The 16,900-nt window shown below is 42.6% G+C and overlaps 1 protein-coding gene across 1 annotated transcript in view; it reads left to right on the top strand.

Annotated features, from left to right (window-relative positions):
• The first annotated feature begins 15,455 nt into the window (after positions 1-15,455).
• The window catches only part of ephb3a (eph receptor B3a), a 51,258-nt gene continuing 49,813 nt past the window's right edge, over positions 15,456-16,900 (top strand). Inside the window, exon 1 of the mRNA XM_033650837.2 lies at positions 15,456-16,038. Coding sequence (XP_033506728.1) covers positions 15,975-16,038 — 64 coding nt within the window. The 5' untranslated portion in view covers positions 15,456-15,974. The remainder of the gene's footprint in view (positions 16,039-16,900) is intronic.

Here is a 16,900-nt window from a genome sequence, read left to right on the forward strand (position 1 = left end):
TAAAGATGTCCTAACCTTTGTTTTTAAAAAACCACTCGCCCTTGCTTTATTTTGGCAAAGCTTCCCGCACCTCCAGCCTGTTTTCTGAGCCACAGCAAGCTCTACAGACTCCCTCAATATTGTTGCTGCCCATCGTATTTCGGAACCTGAACAACCCCCAGGGCGTCTACACCCTCTTACTATCTGAGACGGATTGTCTCACTAATTTGCAAAAGCCAGCGCCAGATTCACTCTCAATTTGGAACAAGCTTTGTGGGCCTGAGTTTTGCCTCATTATATTATGCCTCAATATATTATAGTCTACACCTCACCTGAATGCTGTGAGAGTACCCGCCCATAAATGTCCTGAACACGGCACATAAGAGGAAAGTAACAAAATCTCTCTCTCTGCAGATAAATACACCACCTCACACTCTTAGAGAGTATACCTTTAATATACAGGACAAATAAAACTAATACAAGTTTTAAAGGGCTGCTTACATTTGTAACTCCAATCCCAACCCATTATATAGGAGAGAATAAAACACTGACACAAGCCATTCAGTTGTGTAATGACTTGTTTCTTTCAGCTCCCTGAGGGGTAATTCATCTTGCAGCCTGGTGGAGACGAGGCACATAGACTCGGGAACAAAAAAAAAAACGTAATAAAATACATGAATACATCAAGTGACATCAGGGAACCCAGAGTATGGCATTGCCAAAACCATCATCACCAGCAGCCAGTAGTAAAATGGAAAACTAATCATCAGTTGGGTCATCGTGGGCATTTAACAGTTTGGTGGCCTGAGAAATAAAGGAATTATTCAGCCTGTTAGACCTGGCATTTGGAAGTACATCTCTGTTCGGAGCGTAGGAGCTCTCCATGCAGAGGAGGATGAGGACACTGTACATATCTCGAGCCTTAGATATTGCTCTTTTACGGAACATATGAGTCAGACATCAGTGACGTTACCCGCCACTATCTATATGATGCAACTTATTCTTCGCACCAACTGAAAGATCACCAAACCAAGTAATAACAGAGAATGACTGATTCTAACATGAAGCTGTAAAAGAGCATCCTGAGTTTAGTCCACACACCAGACTCATTGAGCTTCTGGAGGAAGTTCAGTTGTTTCTGGGCTTCTGTGCAAATTGCCACTGAGTTGTCACTGAATATCAGCTTGTTAGTAAATGCTAAGCGGACTGCACGTGTGTAGCACTTTTCTAGTCTTCCAACCACTCAAAATGCTTTTTTACGCTACATGTCACATTCACCCATTCATACATCAATGGCCGAGGCTACCATACATGGTGCCACCTGCTACTCAGTGACCATTCATACGCACTCATATCGGTGGAAAAGCCATCGGGAGCAATTTGGGGTTCAGTATCTTGCCCAAGGATACTTTGACATGCGGACTGGAGGAACCAAGGATTGAAGGGGACGATCTGCTCTACTTCTGAGCCACAGCCGCCTATTCCAGTACCCATATATTTTTAACACTGAACCTGTTTAGCGGTCTGATGTGTAGGACTTTGTGTAAGCCATAGCATATCAGGAACTGCCCATTGGTTCGACAGCCCATTGGTCCGACAGCCCATTGTTCCGACCATATTAAACTCATTGTTCCGAAGTCCGTTCCGAAATCATCATGATGCCCTGTGGTTAAGGTCTGGTTAGGTTTAGGCACAAAAACCACCTGGTTAGGGTCAGGAAAAGATCATGGTGTGGGTTAAAATGAAAAAGAAAGTGACAAACATATAAGCCGTGAGCCTGCTCCGCCTCAAGCTGGTCGCGGCGCACCCATATGCCCGCCGCGAGCCGTTCAGCACTGCGGACAGTCGGACTAATGGGATGTTGAACCAGTGGGCTGTCGAACCAATGACATGGACCCAGCATATCGCCACTTTGTCAGTGGCATTTCATGTCTACATATTACATGCTAGACATCCTTCTACGTCTGCTGTTGACATTCCCAGATGCTGCAATCAAAGCCGGGATGTAAAAGAAGTATATGGTTAGGTTATGGCAACAAAAGCACATGGTTAGCTTTAGAAAAAAATAATTGTTTGGCTCTGTGTTCATGGGGGCTCCCATGTGGAAGTCCGGGATTTGTTGGACTATCCACCACCCCTCTTTTAGGGACTTCCCAGGTCCTTATATTACATTAGCCCTTTTTAGATGGGAATTGTGCAAATTTGTAGTGTTCGAAGCATTCAAAGCCAATATGAACTCCTCCGAATAACAGCTCCAACTACCCTGCTTATATAGGTTGGTTGTTTTTGTGAACTCTGAGACACTATGAAACATGTAACAGAGAGACACTCTAGATGGAATTCAACCTTTCAACCTAGCTAATCATCATCTAATCAATTCTTGACCTGAGCCCCTAACTAATAATATCAGACCCAGGACGTCAAATACCATATAGAACTTCAGGTACCACAGTAGGAAAGCCCAATCAGTCTTCCGCCAATATGACTACCCTACGAGGCGGAAAATTGGGCACCTCGGATTAACTCATTCTGCCTCTGTGTGTCTAAACACTCGCAACTGGCCGGCAAAACGGCCCAACATTCGTGGAAAATCTGGCAGTGTAAAAGGGGCTATTGTTACTGGCAGCATTTAAACCTGACGCCATCCAGCGGCTGTCAGCGTATCTCAACACAACAAAAGGTTCTGTCCAGCTGCGTTACAAACTGACGCCACCCGACAGCATATCATACCACTGCAAAAGGGGGCTTTTGGCGTCAGGTGTTCGACAAAGCGGCCATATTTGACAACTTCATAATGAGAACAGGTTGAATATACACATGCACTAACATGTCACCCACGACTTGACTACTTCACAACAACAAAAAACAAAGAAGATCAAATTTCAACACACAGAGTGCGAGCTTGATTTCATTCTTTGCTCTGGACGCCATTACTCCAGTCTTTTACTGATATTAATACAGTGAGGATAACCAGGGCATAACCTGTGCTCTGTGTGGATCAATACATAAATATGGGCACTGTTATGAAATCTTAAAATACATCATATGTCAGGGTAATTGATGGTTGTACTGGTTGTATTTACCCTCAGGGGAACACATGGGCGGCCCCTGCAGCCTGCATGATCATTGTGTGCTTGAGTAGAACCTAAAGTGGAGGATGCTGCTGCCTGACTCAAGTCATTTTTGCAGGTTGTGCAGGGTGAGGACACACTTTGTTAAAGTGTAGAGGGGGAGGAGAAGCTGCTGGATAGTGCAGCAGACATCGCTTCCCTGGCCACTTGTCGAGGAAAATCACATATGATGAAGAGGTCAAAAGCCCTCAGGTTTTCTAGATACTGAACATTAGTATGTGTTAATAATGGATGTAGAAAAAGCTCTGGATGTCACGATTCTCAGCATCTGTATGCATGAGACTCAGAGACGCAGCATGACCAGAAAATGAATTACATGATGGAGCTCATGAACACATTTGCATTCACTGAGTAAACAGAGTGATCTAATACACCTTTAATGACCGCAGGGTACTTCACTCTGACCCGCTGTGGCTGTGAAGACTGAAACTGTTTCTTCATTTAAAGGAGCAGAGTGTTGGATTCACAGGATATAGGAGCGTCTAGCGGTGAGGATTGCAGATTGTAACCAGATGAAACTTCTACCATGTTCAGGAGGTTTTTACCAGGAGCCAGAAGTCTTTTCCTCCCCAGAACAAACAGAACCAGTGATTTAAACCATTAAAAACACTGAATAAAGCAGTTTCACATTACAAATCAGTGTTTCTCTGACGCTGTCTGGCATGTCGGAGACAGGCTGTTAGCCTAGCACCTGCTAATGTGTGCTCACCTTTTTTTCTTTGATAACTTAAAATCCACACTCAGGAGGTTTTCTACCAGGAAATGAGTTACCTGCAGAGGTCTCTATCTCTCCATAACAAATGGCTCCGGTGATTTAACCCTGTCAAAATACTGAATAAAGCAGTTTCCCTGTTTAACAAATAAACGTTTTTCTGACACTCTTGTCACAGAAGGGCTGCTAACTACGGTAGCCGACACAGTTCAAATCAATTGTTTTAAATCCATCAAACAATATTACTCTTAAAAGGAGCAGTGTGTAAAATTTAGGGTGATTAAGTGGAATCCAGTGGTGAGAATTGAAATCTGCAACCAGCCAAGACATATCCCACTTACAATTCCTTCATTGTTCAGGGAGGTTTTTACCAGGAGCCAGATTATCCACACAGGTCTCTTCCTTCCAAAAACAAAAAGACAAAAACCAGTAAAAACACTGAATAAAACAGTGCCACGTTAGAAATCAGTGTTTCTCCAACCCTGTTTGATGCATGGCCGATTTGCTGCTAGCTCAGCATCTCCTGTGTGCTCACCTTTTTTCTCTGTTAACTTAAGATCCAGGGATTTAGGAGGTTGTTACCGGGAGCCGAATTATCTGCAGAGGTCTCTTCCTCTACAAAACAAATGAACCCTGTGATTAAAACCAGCAAAAACACCAAGCAGTTTAATGTCAAAATATAAGTGTTTTTCTGACACTACTTGTCACAAAAGGGTTGCTAACAATGCACAATTCAAATCAATTCCTTTTAATATATCAAATAATATCAATTTTAAAGGAACAGTGTGTAAGTTTTAGGGGGATTTAGTTGCACGGGGAGGATTGCAGATTGCTCTCCCAGTTAGAATTCATTCATTGCTTTGAAGGAGCCAAATTATCCGCAAAGGTCTCTCCCTCCCAAAAACAAATGGACAAGGTGATTGAAACCAACAAAAACTCTGAACTTACCTTCTCCTACCCTGGTGCATCGCAGACGGGATCCTAACCAAGCACCTGCTAATGTGTGCTCACCTTTTTTCTCTGATAACCTGGAATCCAGTCATTCAGAAGGTTTCTACCAGGAGCTGAATTATCCACAGAGGTCTCTTCCTCTAAAAAACAAATGGACCGTGTGATTAAAACCAGCAAAAACACTGAATAAAGCAGTATCATGTCAAAATATAAGTGTTTTTCTGATGCTGCTTGTCATGGAGGGGCTGCTGATGCCAAAACGCGAATGGCCCTATCTAGAGCCAGTGTTTGGTTTGGCTACTCTGGGCTACTGTAGAATGTCATTTCAACATGGTGCACTCTGTGAATGAGGATCCGCTCCCTATGTAGATATAAACAGCTCATTCTAAGGTAAAAAAACCCCCACGATTCTTATTTTCAGGTGATTATACACTAAAAATACTTGTTATATTATATTCCATATCTGCCAGTATATGCCCCCAGATCCAACACACTGGACCTTTAAAGCTGTGAGGGGGGGCAGCCATTTGTTAACAACCAGCGTTGAGCTCGTAGTTAAAAACACAAATACGTTTACAAGACGGAAGCAGCGGCAGAAACAGCAGGCGCGCTGTCTCTCACTCTCCATCCTCTATTATCTAATTTGTCTCAGTCCTGTTTGATCGTGTCCCTGCTCCATCTCAGCTGATGAAAAACAATAGTCTGTATTCATTTTCTGCCTCCACTATTCCCTCTTCCTCTCCTCTGCCTTTCCTGTGGGAGCCCGGTTGGCTGCGCTCTAGGCTGGTGAGGGATGTGAACACAGAAAAATTAGCAAGCACGCCAAAGCCAGTAATTGTTAAATTGCAGCAAATGGACCCCATGTGACCCAGGCGAATAAACTCAGAAATCAACAAAAGCCTACCCAGACCCAGTTTATCTAAATTCCAATAGTATGCTCAGTAATGGAAAAACACTGTAGAAATGCCATTTCAAATAGACCCCGATGTAATCCCCAGCCCACTGGGGTCCATTTAATCAATGCTACAGACATGAGCATAGCGGAGGAACAGTCTGCAAATGGAAGTGGAGTTCTGAGTCAGCTCACAGGAGATTAAAAAGTAGAGGTGGATGAATAATGGAGGAGGAGAATGGTGGGAAAATTGCCGAATGTGGCGAATCATCAATAACGCCTCCTGTGAATAATTCTGAAAGAAAAAGACTTCTGCTGAAACTGTCTGTGCCCACTAAAATGGAATTGTTCTTAATTAGTTTTTGCTGTGTGTTGCCTCACTCTACGGATGAACACTCATTATTTCACAAGCAGGCTTCCACTCATCTCACCTTGGATTGCCTGAAATCTCCAGCTGAAATCCAGCATTATGCAAGCTGCTATAAGATAAGTGACAGCTTTCCACTGATTAGCTGTGAAGTTTGGGAGTCAGTGTTTGGTGGAGCTCTGCACCCCAACCTGGAGCCGCGGCTGACACTGACAGCTCCACGGGAAGAGTCGGCTCAGGAGCAGCTTTCAGTGAGACGAACATGACGAGCTCACAGAACCAACACCAATTCATATTCAATCAATCAGCGGTGCACAGGACCACATGTTGACAGCAGTTTGTGTGAAAAGCCCAGCGGTGTTCGCGCCCTTAAGCACCAGCTAACAGCCAGCTCCCCTGTCTGAACATAATCATGTATCATTACTTCTCCAATCAATGAAGCAAAGCGCCACTCCTGCACTATTTCATGTCGTGTTTCAGCGGTGCTCATGAGGAATCTGAGCTCTTTATTTTGGCCTTGTTAGCAAACAAGGAGCTCAGACAGACGATGACAGATATTCAAATATATGCAGAGTTATGTGGAGATTCTTCGGGCAAAGTCTTCTCCTGATTGTTTTTCCCTCATTATCTGACAGTGTTGTCCCCCATTAACTTTGTCTCCCAGTGTTTGTTGACAGATCATTTTCTGGTTTTCTCACATCAGCAGCCCTAAAGAAAATACATGATCTCTCTTTGTTGTTGCGAATGAAGTGAATTGTGTCGGTTTTGTGGCCACATTCTTGAGCAGCTTTGCCACGGCTGTGCTAATATTTTCACTGTGACATACAGAGGCTTCAGCTTATGAATGAAATGTTGTATTTGAGGAATACTGTGACATTTCGGGAAATTTGCCAATTAGTTTTCTTGATAAGAGTCAGATGAGAAGACTGATATCGCCCAAGAGAGATATTTATCTTATCATCTAACTCTCAGCAAGGAAGAGAATAAGCATAGCCCTACTGTATTTCCAAAAATGTCTAACTATTCCTAGAATTTGTAGTTCATGATTATATTTGGCTTGCTATAATCATAACTAAACTTTAAAGGGACAGTTTGAAATTTTGAAATGGGGTTATATGAGGTACTTAGCCACAGTCAGTGTAGAGCTGGATTTATACTTCTGTGTCAAATCGCCAACGTACCTACGCCGTAGCCTGACGTGCACCTCCTCAGAAATGTAACTACACCTCGCAGTGACACAGACCTCCTGTCTGTTTTTGCAAACTGAAACCATTTCCCTCAGTGGAAACAAAACTTTTATTTACTTTAATCTCACAGATAAGAAACAATAAATTGTGAAGACAATAAAGCCTCCACTAAATAACATTTTAAGACTTGTGTGTATATGAGCAGAGGAAATCTCCACTTGTTGCTAGGCTAATTTATACAATGTAAAATGCCACAGGCTTGTGCTAATAAACGTTAGCATCTTACATTTGTTTAGAAAATGTGTTTAGTATATGACAGTTGTTTTGTCAGTGAACCTTGTGAGCTGTAATGGAGCTGAATTGTGTAACATAACCTTTGTTAAATGCTGCTGTTGTTCCTGGCTTCATCTGAGTGAAGGAAAAGTCTGCTAGTCGCTAGGCTAATTTATTCAATGTAAAATGCCATAGGCTTGTGCTAATAACATTAGCATGTTGTATTTGTGGGGAAAATGTGTCCAGATAAAGACAAGTGCTTTGTCTGTGAATGCTTAGTTATAGTGAAGCTGATTTGTGTACATGAGTTTGAAACTGTCGCTATAAGCCATGTTTAATGTGTGTTTAATGTGTGTTTTGAATCAACTAAACTTCACAGTACTTCACAGAAACCTCATCGCCGACTAGTGTTTTGGAGGTGTAACTGCAGAGTGACACAGACATACCACTGCACAGGTATAAATGCTCACAATGGCGTAGGTGACATGAATAGGAGTAGTGCAGGGCATGAGGCAGTTGTTGTCCCAGGGCTATCATACAAAATGTTGTTCTCAGGACAACAACCAAAGGCAAAATCAGGATGTGCATTTTTTTAGGTGGTTAAAATACCTTTTGCTGCTGTCCATGTCCACAGTAAATTGCTCAGTGTCTGTGGCCCTGCTCCTGCCTGCATCCCCAAACTGGGGGCATGCTGACTGCTATCTATAGTAGATAATCCACTGACTATGATTAAGTACCTCATACAACCCCACTTCAAAAGATCTGATGTATGCCTTTAATATTCAGCTAAGATTCAGAGTTCATCCTTGGCCAGTTGTTTAAACATCCACATCATGACTACCATTTAGCAGCTGTTCTGGAGCCACTGATTATATCATATGATCTTCATCAGGAGATGGAGATAGCTCAGCGGGCATGGACTTGTAAGTATTCAAATATCCATTAAGAAAAAGTCCTTTAAGCGCTCAGAAACATTTTTAAAGTGTGACTGTAATTCCATGACAAATCTATCTGCCTAGGAAGATCATGTGATTTGAAAGAAAGCTCCAGTACAGCCACTAAATGGTGATGAGATTATTTTATGAATGGATTAAGAGCGACAGTAGCTCAGACTGTGACGACTTGGTTCAAGTCCCTTGTATTGACCAATACATGTTTTCCCACCAAAATTAGCATGTGTATGTAGGATTTTTAGATGGAGAAAAACCCGTCAAAAATAGTCCATAGACTGACTTTTTCAATTACCAGTGCAGTAGATGAGTATGCCTCTCTGTTTTTGTTGTTGTTGTTTTTTCTTTGACTGGTGCGTCATGTTGGACGTCAAGGACAGACCAGAAAACAGGTTAGTAAACAGTAGGAAGCAGCTTGGAGGCCAATGAAAATGGTACAGTGATTACTTTTTAAAATACCTCTTACCTATTCAGTCTTTCCCTCAAGCTCTGTGCCTATCAATGCAACACATTCCCACTCCGACCTTGTCACATATTGACGTTTGGTCATGGACCTTCAATGTCCAGACACAATGTGCAAGGGACCCTGGGTGCATTGGTTGTTGCCGTTCTGGGACACCGTGTCAAGTTCTGCCTGTTCCATGCATTGTCTTCTTTCAAGATACACTTCTGTTTTCACAGGAAATTTAACGTTTACATACTGTCTCTCTTAAAATAAACGCGCTATGTCAGTATAACAACACAAATGTTTTTTTGGGGGTTTAAGCAACAAAAACACGTGGTTAGGTTTAGGAAAAAATAAGAGGGTTTGGCTTTAGAATCTTACGGGACACAAACACTGCTCTTAAGGGTGAAAGTCCATGTTTGCCAGACCCATCGTGCCCACCCTAATTGGACCGTCACTGCCTTAACTTTCGTTCTTGTACCGTTGCGTTTCACCCTGACGCCACCGAGCACCTTTAAACTATAACAATGACCGGCCGTGTATCATGCTGATGTTAAAGGACAGCTTTTTTTGGCAGTGTCTGACGCCACACATAACTGCCACTGGATTTCGACAACATCAGAGTGAGAGCGGATTGACTGATGATGGAATGATGTTTGAGGGCTACTTGGAAGTGGACAGATGGTACTCTGTGGCGGCCCGTCATTGCATCGCGCTGGCAAATGCGTCCACCCTGGTGTTATATACTGATCAATACGTGTGACTACTGCAGAGTAATTTTTTTAAATTATTTTTTGGGCTTTTTCCCTTCAATGACAGGACTGTTTCAAGGGCGGTGGGCTCGAATCTAACCCACGGCCGCTGCAGCCAGAACAGTGCCTTTGTACATGGGATGCCTGCTTTACCTACTGAGCTACTGGGCGCCCCTGCTGAAGAGTCATTTGACCCAGGAGTGAATGCCAGTTGTAACCTTTCCCCTTAAATAAAAAACCCAGATGTTAGTGGGGTTTTTTTGTCCAGTAGGAACGGGGTTCAAGTATGGAGTGTGGACCGGCTGCTGGAGAGGTGTCTGTTTGCCTCCTGGGCACTGCCAAGGTGCCCTCGAGCAGGACACAAAACCCCCAAACTGCTTCAGGGGTGCCTCACTAGCTGACCCTGTGCTGCCCCTCTGGAATGCATATGTGAGGTGTGTGCAGCAGATATATTCTGACAACCAGGTGTGAATTTGTCTCGTGTTGATTGATGCATAAAGCATCTTTCTTTACGTTAAAATGTATGTTTTATTTAGGTGTCAGTTTTTATACTGTAGATTCAGATTTTGTTTGATGGATTACTGTTCCTGTCACTATCTTATATGAGCCATTTGTTTCCTGCTGTAGGATTATATTGTAAACTCTGCATCCAGGGAGAATATGGACCATAAGTATGAATTATTATGTTTAACAAACTGGTTAGATTCATATAACATTAATAGGGAAACGGCTGCATGGATCTAACATAAATCCCCAAACGCACAAAGCTGTGCGTGCACATGCATGTTTATTACACACACGGTGCTGTCGACTGGACAGACTCCATAATTCACAAGTAGTTTGCAGGAGACGGTCTGGCTTTGTGGAGATGTTCTGTCATCCCTTCTTGTCAGCTTAACACTGCTGTCCCACAGAGCTAGTTTTCATTCCCTCCACCTCATCCTCAGCTCTTCATGTCTCCTCTCCATGCTCTGTAAAATATGTATTTTTCCCCCAGAGCCCAAGAACTGATTTCTCATCTGCAGCAGGGTTGGAAGACTCTCCACAACAGCAATTCTTTATTCCACCTGTCGCGGCAACAACTGAAGCACGCACAATCCCGGTCAAGTCAGCAGCTGTGGAGTTTGAGATTTAACTGCCTGTTCATCACGTCTGCGGAGGTGAAAGGTCGCGATGGAACAACACCTGAATGTGCATACGTGGGGCCCTTTTGCAGTCTAACTGATACAGTCTGACTCTTTCTTCTTCACATAACGGAAGCAAATATAATATGCTCGGTATTAGTGGAAGTGGAAAGATAACAGGCACTTATATTGGATTTTTGTTATAATCATTAATAATTCTTCTCTGTTTGTGTGTGTTTTAAGACACTGGGGGAATTCAAGGACTGTTGCGAAGCTGAATTAACAAGCAGATTTGTAAATTTTTGTCCAGAACACTCTCTTGGTCTCTGAGGAGTGTCTTAAAAACACACACAAACAAGCAAGCTACGAGGGATTATTAACAAATACGAGCCACACAGCGGCAGCAGCCACATGACCTGCTCATAATGATGGTACCAACGCTGCCATGAAGGACACTGTCTGTCCTTTTTTTTTTGTCTTAGTTTGAATATAGCTGGTTAAAGAGAGCTGTCCATCACTGGTTTCAGTGGTGGAGGCTGACCCAAGCCTGCTGGGAACTGAACTGTAGTTAATTAGTGCACAAAGCCCGGGGTACAAAAGAAACTTTAGGGGTGGAGGTGATGGGGGAGCTGCTTGGAAGTAGGGGAGAGGGGGATAAAGCGGAGGGGGATCTTGAGCTTGTAGCACAGAGGGACTTTTGGGGGGAAACTTTGTATGTGTGTGTTCCTGTGTCGGGGTTGAAGCAGTGGGGGCTCACAGAGGGATGAATTAGCAGTGTGAAGGGGAGCCTTGTCCCTGAGCTGAGACTCGCCAGCACACACACACTCTCTCTCCGCTGGAACCCGCCAAGGGACAAAAGAGCGGGTGGGTGTGGTGGAAAGGGACCTAAGGAGAGACTGGGAGACAGAGACTGCAAAAAGGTCAAAGTATGACATGAACTAATGAGGCCAGGCAGCCTGTCAAGACACTGCTTTGCACTGAAGATTTCACTTTGATGAGTAAAACTGTACCTTCTTTCATAAACTCCACTTTATTAGGTACACCCTGCTAGAACTGGGTTGGACCCCCTTTTTCGTGGCACAGATTCAACAAGGTGCTGGAAACATTCCTGACAGATTTTGGTCCATATTGACATGATAGCATCACACAGTTGCTGCAGATTTGTCTGCTGCACATCCATGATGAGAATCTCCCTTTCCACCACATCCCAAAGGTGCTCTATTGGATTGAGATCTGGTGACTGTGGGGGCCATTGGAGTACAGTGAACTCATTGTCATGTTCAAGAAACCAGTTTGAGATGATTTGAGCTTTGTGACATGGTGCGTTATCCTGCTGGAAGTAGCCATCAGAAGATGGGTACACTGTGGTCATAAAGGGACGGACACGGGCAGCAGAAATCCAGACTCATCAGACCAGGCAACGTTTTTCCAATCTTCTATTGTCCAGTTTTGGTGAGCCTGTGTGAACTGTAGCCTCAGTTTCCTGTTGTTAGCTGACAGGAGTGGCACCTGGTGTGGTCTTCTGCTGCTGTAGCCCATCTGCTTCAAGGTTGGACGTGTTGTTGGTTCAGAGATGGTCTTCTGCAGACCTTGGTTGTAACCAGTGGTTATTTGAGTTACTGTTGCCTTTCTATCATCTTGATCCAGTCTGGCCATTCTCCTCGGACCTCTGGCATCAACAAGGCATTTAGATGGATATTTCTCTTTATTGGACCATCCTCTGTAAACCCTAGAGATGGTTGTGTGTGAAAATCCCAGTAGACCAGACCAGCCCGTCTGGCACCAACAACCATGCCACGTTCAAAGTCACTTAAATCACCTTTCTTCCCCATTCTGATGCTCAGTTTGAACTTCAGCAGGCCGTCATGACCATGTCTACATGCATAAATGCATTGAGTTGCTGCCACTTGAATGGCTGATTAGCTATTTGTGTTAACAAGCAGTTAAAAAAAAAGTGTACCTAGAAAAGTAGCTGGTTAGTCAATGTTCAAGCCGTGTGTGTCTGTGCTGTTTTCACTACATGTATGCTTTTATTTTGAAATTGATTAAATAATGCTAAAATATTCATATGATGTGCACACTCTGTGGCGTTGCTTTAATCACCCGGTGTAATCACAGATGGTTATTATGCAGTATCAGCCTCAAAGGGCACTCAGTAACCCGCGGGAGGCGCTGTGTGTCCATTGTTACCACAGCTCAATGCGGCCACAGTCCCTTTAAAGCCGGAGCTGAGCGACATTTAGCGGCGGTGAGCGGAGCGGCCAGGCCGGTTATACCTGCTGCCAGGGCGGACACACACTGCGGTCTTGTGGCCGCTTCAGTCCGCTGACCAACCAACCAACCACCCAAGCCTCCACCTCCACCTCCTCCCACCTCCTGATCCTCCGCGCCCCCCCGCCAGCCGCGTCAAGCCACAGAGACATTCAAAAGAAAACCGGAAGTGGAGCACCTTTAACTTCAAAATAAAATGCACTTTGAGGGGAAAATGATTTCTGAGAATAAATTAGCAATGGATTACGGACAGAGCTCATCACCCCCAGTCAGTGATGTCACAGCAGAGTAACAGCTGCTATGACATCACTGGTAAGGATGAGGTCATCATGTGTTTACATTCTGCACAACAGCTGCAGTGTTACCAGAGGTGACTCACCTTTGGGTGACACCTCGTTAATATTGATCTGAGGTGTAAACAATGCTTCACATGTGCTCACATAAATACTGTGACCACACTGTGACATCTGGATGGTCAGATAGAGCTTAATATTTCCTGATGTGAACTAAAATAGCCTAAATAAAATCAAATGTATTATGTACTGTTGCAGAAAAACACAGTTTATACACTTTTAAGTTGATTATAATGTAAAGAAGCAACACAGTTAATTGTACAGGGGCTCTATTTATACAGTAAACGAAAACACAAAGTCTTCTTGGACTTCTCATTTAAGATAACATAATGCAGGGACATTAATGAGTCACAGCAGCAGATGGACAAGAACAGATGTATGGTGGCCTATAAATAGGTAACTGGAAATGATAGAAAAACTACAATATTGGTTATGCTACAGTAAAATATGTAGGGAAACTATACATCAAACAGATGGTGGATATTTTTTTTTATTACACCAAACACTGAAATGCAAAATCTAATATACAACATATAAATAAGAATATTTTCCCTATTGTGTATACTGAATTAATAATAAAGTAGAGAAATAAATAAACAAACAACAGCAGTAGTCCTTTATTAGTCCAACAGCTGGGAAATCTGCATTGTTAAAACAGCAAAGGGGATAGTGCCAAATGAGATGTATTTTTTTAAATAAAAAAGAGGAAAAAAGCAATAAAGCCTATGATAAATAGGTAAACATTGAAAAAAATACAAATGAAGCACCAAATGAGACACATTAGTTAGCTAAAATGTAAAAAAAAAAAAGCAATATAGTATATGATAAATAGAAAATCATTAAAATAGATAAATAAATACAAATAAAAAGATATTACATTATTGGACTCAAAATTATAGATATTGCGTAATAATAATAATAATATAATAATAACAGGAAGAAGAGGAAGAAGACATAACTATTGTTACTGTTTACACAGCAAAGGGGATAGTGCCAAACAAGATGCATTAGTTTAAAAATAAAAAAAATAAAAATGAAATAAAATTAAAAACAACAACAACAACAACAATATGGCCTATGACAAATAGGTAAACATTAAAATAGATAAATAAATACAAATAAAATATATTAAATAGACAGACTGAACGGCACTTAAAATGAGAGGTGTGGCATAATAATAATAATAATAATATTGATAATGATAATAATACTAAGAAGAAGAAGAAGAAGAAGAGGAAAAAGTAGTAGAAGAAGACATAACTATTGTTATTGTTTACACAGCAAAGAGGATAGTGTCAAATGAGACGCATTAGTTTAAAAATAAATAAATAAAAATACAATTAAATTTAAAAAACAACAATATACCCTATGATAAGTAGGTAAACATTAAAAAAATATAAATAAAAATATATTAAATAGACGGACTGAATAGCTTGATAAAGTAGAGATACTGCACAGATAATATTAATATTACTATTACTACTACTACTAATAATAATAATAATAATAAGAAGACATTTCAGTTTTATTTCATCTGTGCAGCAAACCCTGAAAGTTTTTTTGTTTGTTTGTTTTCGTTATGTTTCTTTCTTTCCTACTATTATGTGCTATTGAATTTATTTTGCATTATCTTTATGATGAGATATAATTTCTACAACTTTTAGACTTAGACGTAGACATGACTTTATTAATCCCTTTGGGAGGTTCCCTCGGGGAAATTGAAGTTCAATATCACACACAGCACTGTTAAATATACATATACATAAATAATATAAAATAAAATAACACTGGAAGAATAGAGAGAAATATAAATATATATACACGTGTGTGTATATAATATATATAAACTGTACATAGTATTCAGTATTCACAGTATAATGAAAATCTGGAATTTTCTGGAAGAAGAATAAATTATATTCCTCTTGGCTTGGTCTAAATTTGGCTACATCATTTACCCTTCATCACATCATTGCTAAGAAAAGCGTGTCGTCTCCTGAATGACCAAACGAACACATCATGGTATGCGCTCTTATTGTGAAAATCCTGACCGGAAGCTTGGGGTCCATTGTGTGTGCCTTGCCGCTGCCTGCGCCCCCAGCCCCCTCTGTGTCTCTGTCCCACTGTTGCCATTCCGACGCACATCTCTCGCAGAGGAGCAACAGCTAAGCGGAGTTGGCCAAAGTGGACTACCGGAGATCCCCGCGCGGACAGAGACCACCTCACAGCAGGGTTTGCATCCTCTGCTCGGGGAGGGCAGCAGCCCAGAGATGCGCCCCTGGACAGAGGTTCGGTGTGGGTAAAGTCACATAAAGAGACTGAGAGAAAGGCGCAGTGTAGCGTCCACAACTCCGGAGGAATAACAGGACCTGGTTGATGCAAAATAAAGAAGCGCTCGGTTATTCTTATTTTATTTATTTAATTTTTATTGGTAGCCCAGAATGGGTTGGAGGGAGCCCTCCTCACAACTGAAGACATGAGATCTGGGAGAGGAACAAAAAGCTCGGCTGCGGTGCTGTGTGTTTGAGTCTCCATCCATCCACAAGGGTCCAGTCTACACACCTTTATTCATGTTGCAAAAGCCTGTTTTATGACAATGGATTACTTGCTGTGGGTGTGCAGCCTCATTGTCCCCGTGGTGCTGGCTGTGGAAGGTATGTGGCTTCATATTTGTATCACTACTTTTGTCTCCTGCTGATGAACAATGGATGCATTAGGATCTGGCAGTGAAAAAATGACCAGTGACACCAGAGAAAAAGGAGCAGTGTGTGTTTTATCTGACATTTTGAATCATACTGGGGTCAGTCCATCCCTCCAGTTAAATACCACATCAGTCATTTAAGCTGTCTGTATAAATTAGATGTGTAAACCAGACTCCATTCATGTTTGGCTTAATTAAATCTGCTAACAGGCAATTCAGCTGAGTCTCAATTTGCTCTGTGATTGTAATCCATGTACACATGTATCAGCACGCCCCGCTCCCTCTGTGTGTGGTGCTGTTGTTGGTGTGTGCTGACATCCCAGTGTTCCCATTGCGGCTGAAGGACTGCCCTGTTGCTATTGTCCCTGTTGTTGTCACACCCACGAGCTGAGTGAGGATGCCCACCTGCCCCACCTTTCCTCCTCCACAGCACCACCAGAGGTTAAAGGCAGTGCAGAGGGGGCGTCCCTGCACTGCCACTGTAAAATCCAAACTCCTTACATGATGCATGTCCAAGAGGTTTGCCACCAATCACCGCTCAGCGGATCAATCCCCGGGCCCCTGAAGCGCCACACATGTGAAACACATTAGATGACAAGTGTGAATTAAAGGTCAATGGCTTAACAAGTATGCTGCAGCCCCTGAAGCTCTCAGAGGGAGTGTTGCTCCGGGGGAGAAGCCCACCCTCGCCACCACCGCCGCCGCCGCTGCTGCTGCTGCTGCTGCTTACCCACCCAGCGACTCCTCTCTGAGCTCTACATCCCTCTGCCTCACCACCTTTTCTCCCTCCCTGTCCAATCTGCCTCTCCTGGACC

Source organism: Epinephelus lanceolatus, chromosome 12, assembly GCF_041903045.1.
Source record: "Epinephelus lanceolatus isolate andai-2023 chromosome 12, ASM4190304v1, whole genome shotgun sequence".
Taxonomy (NCBI): domain Eukaryota; kingdom Metazoa; phylum Chordata; class Actinopteri; order Perciformes; family Serranidae; genus Epinephelus; species Epinephelus lanceolatus.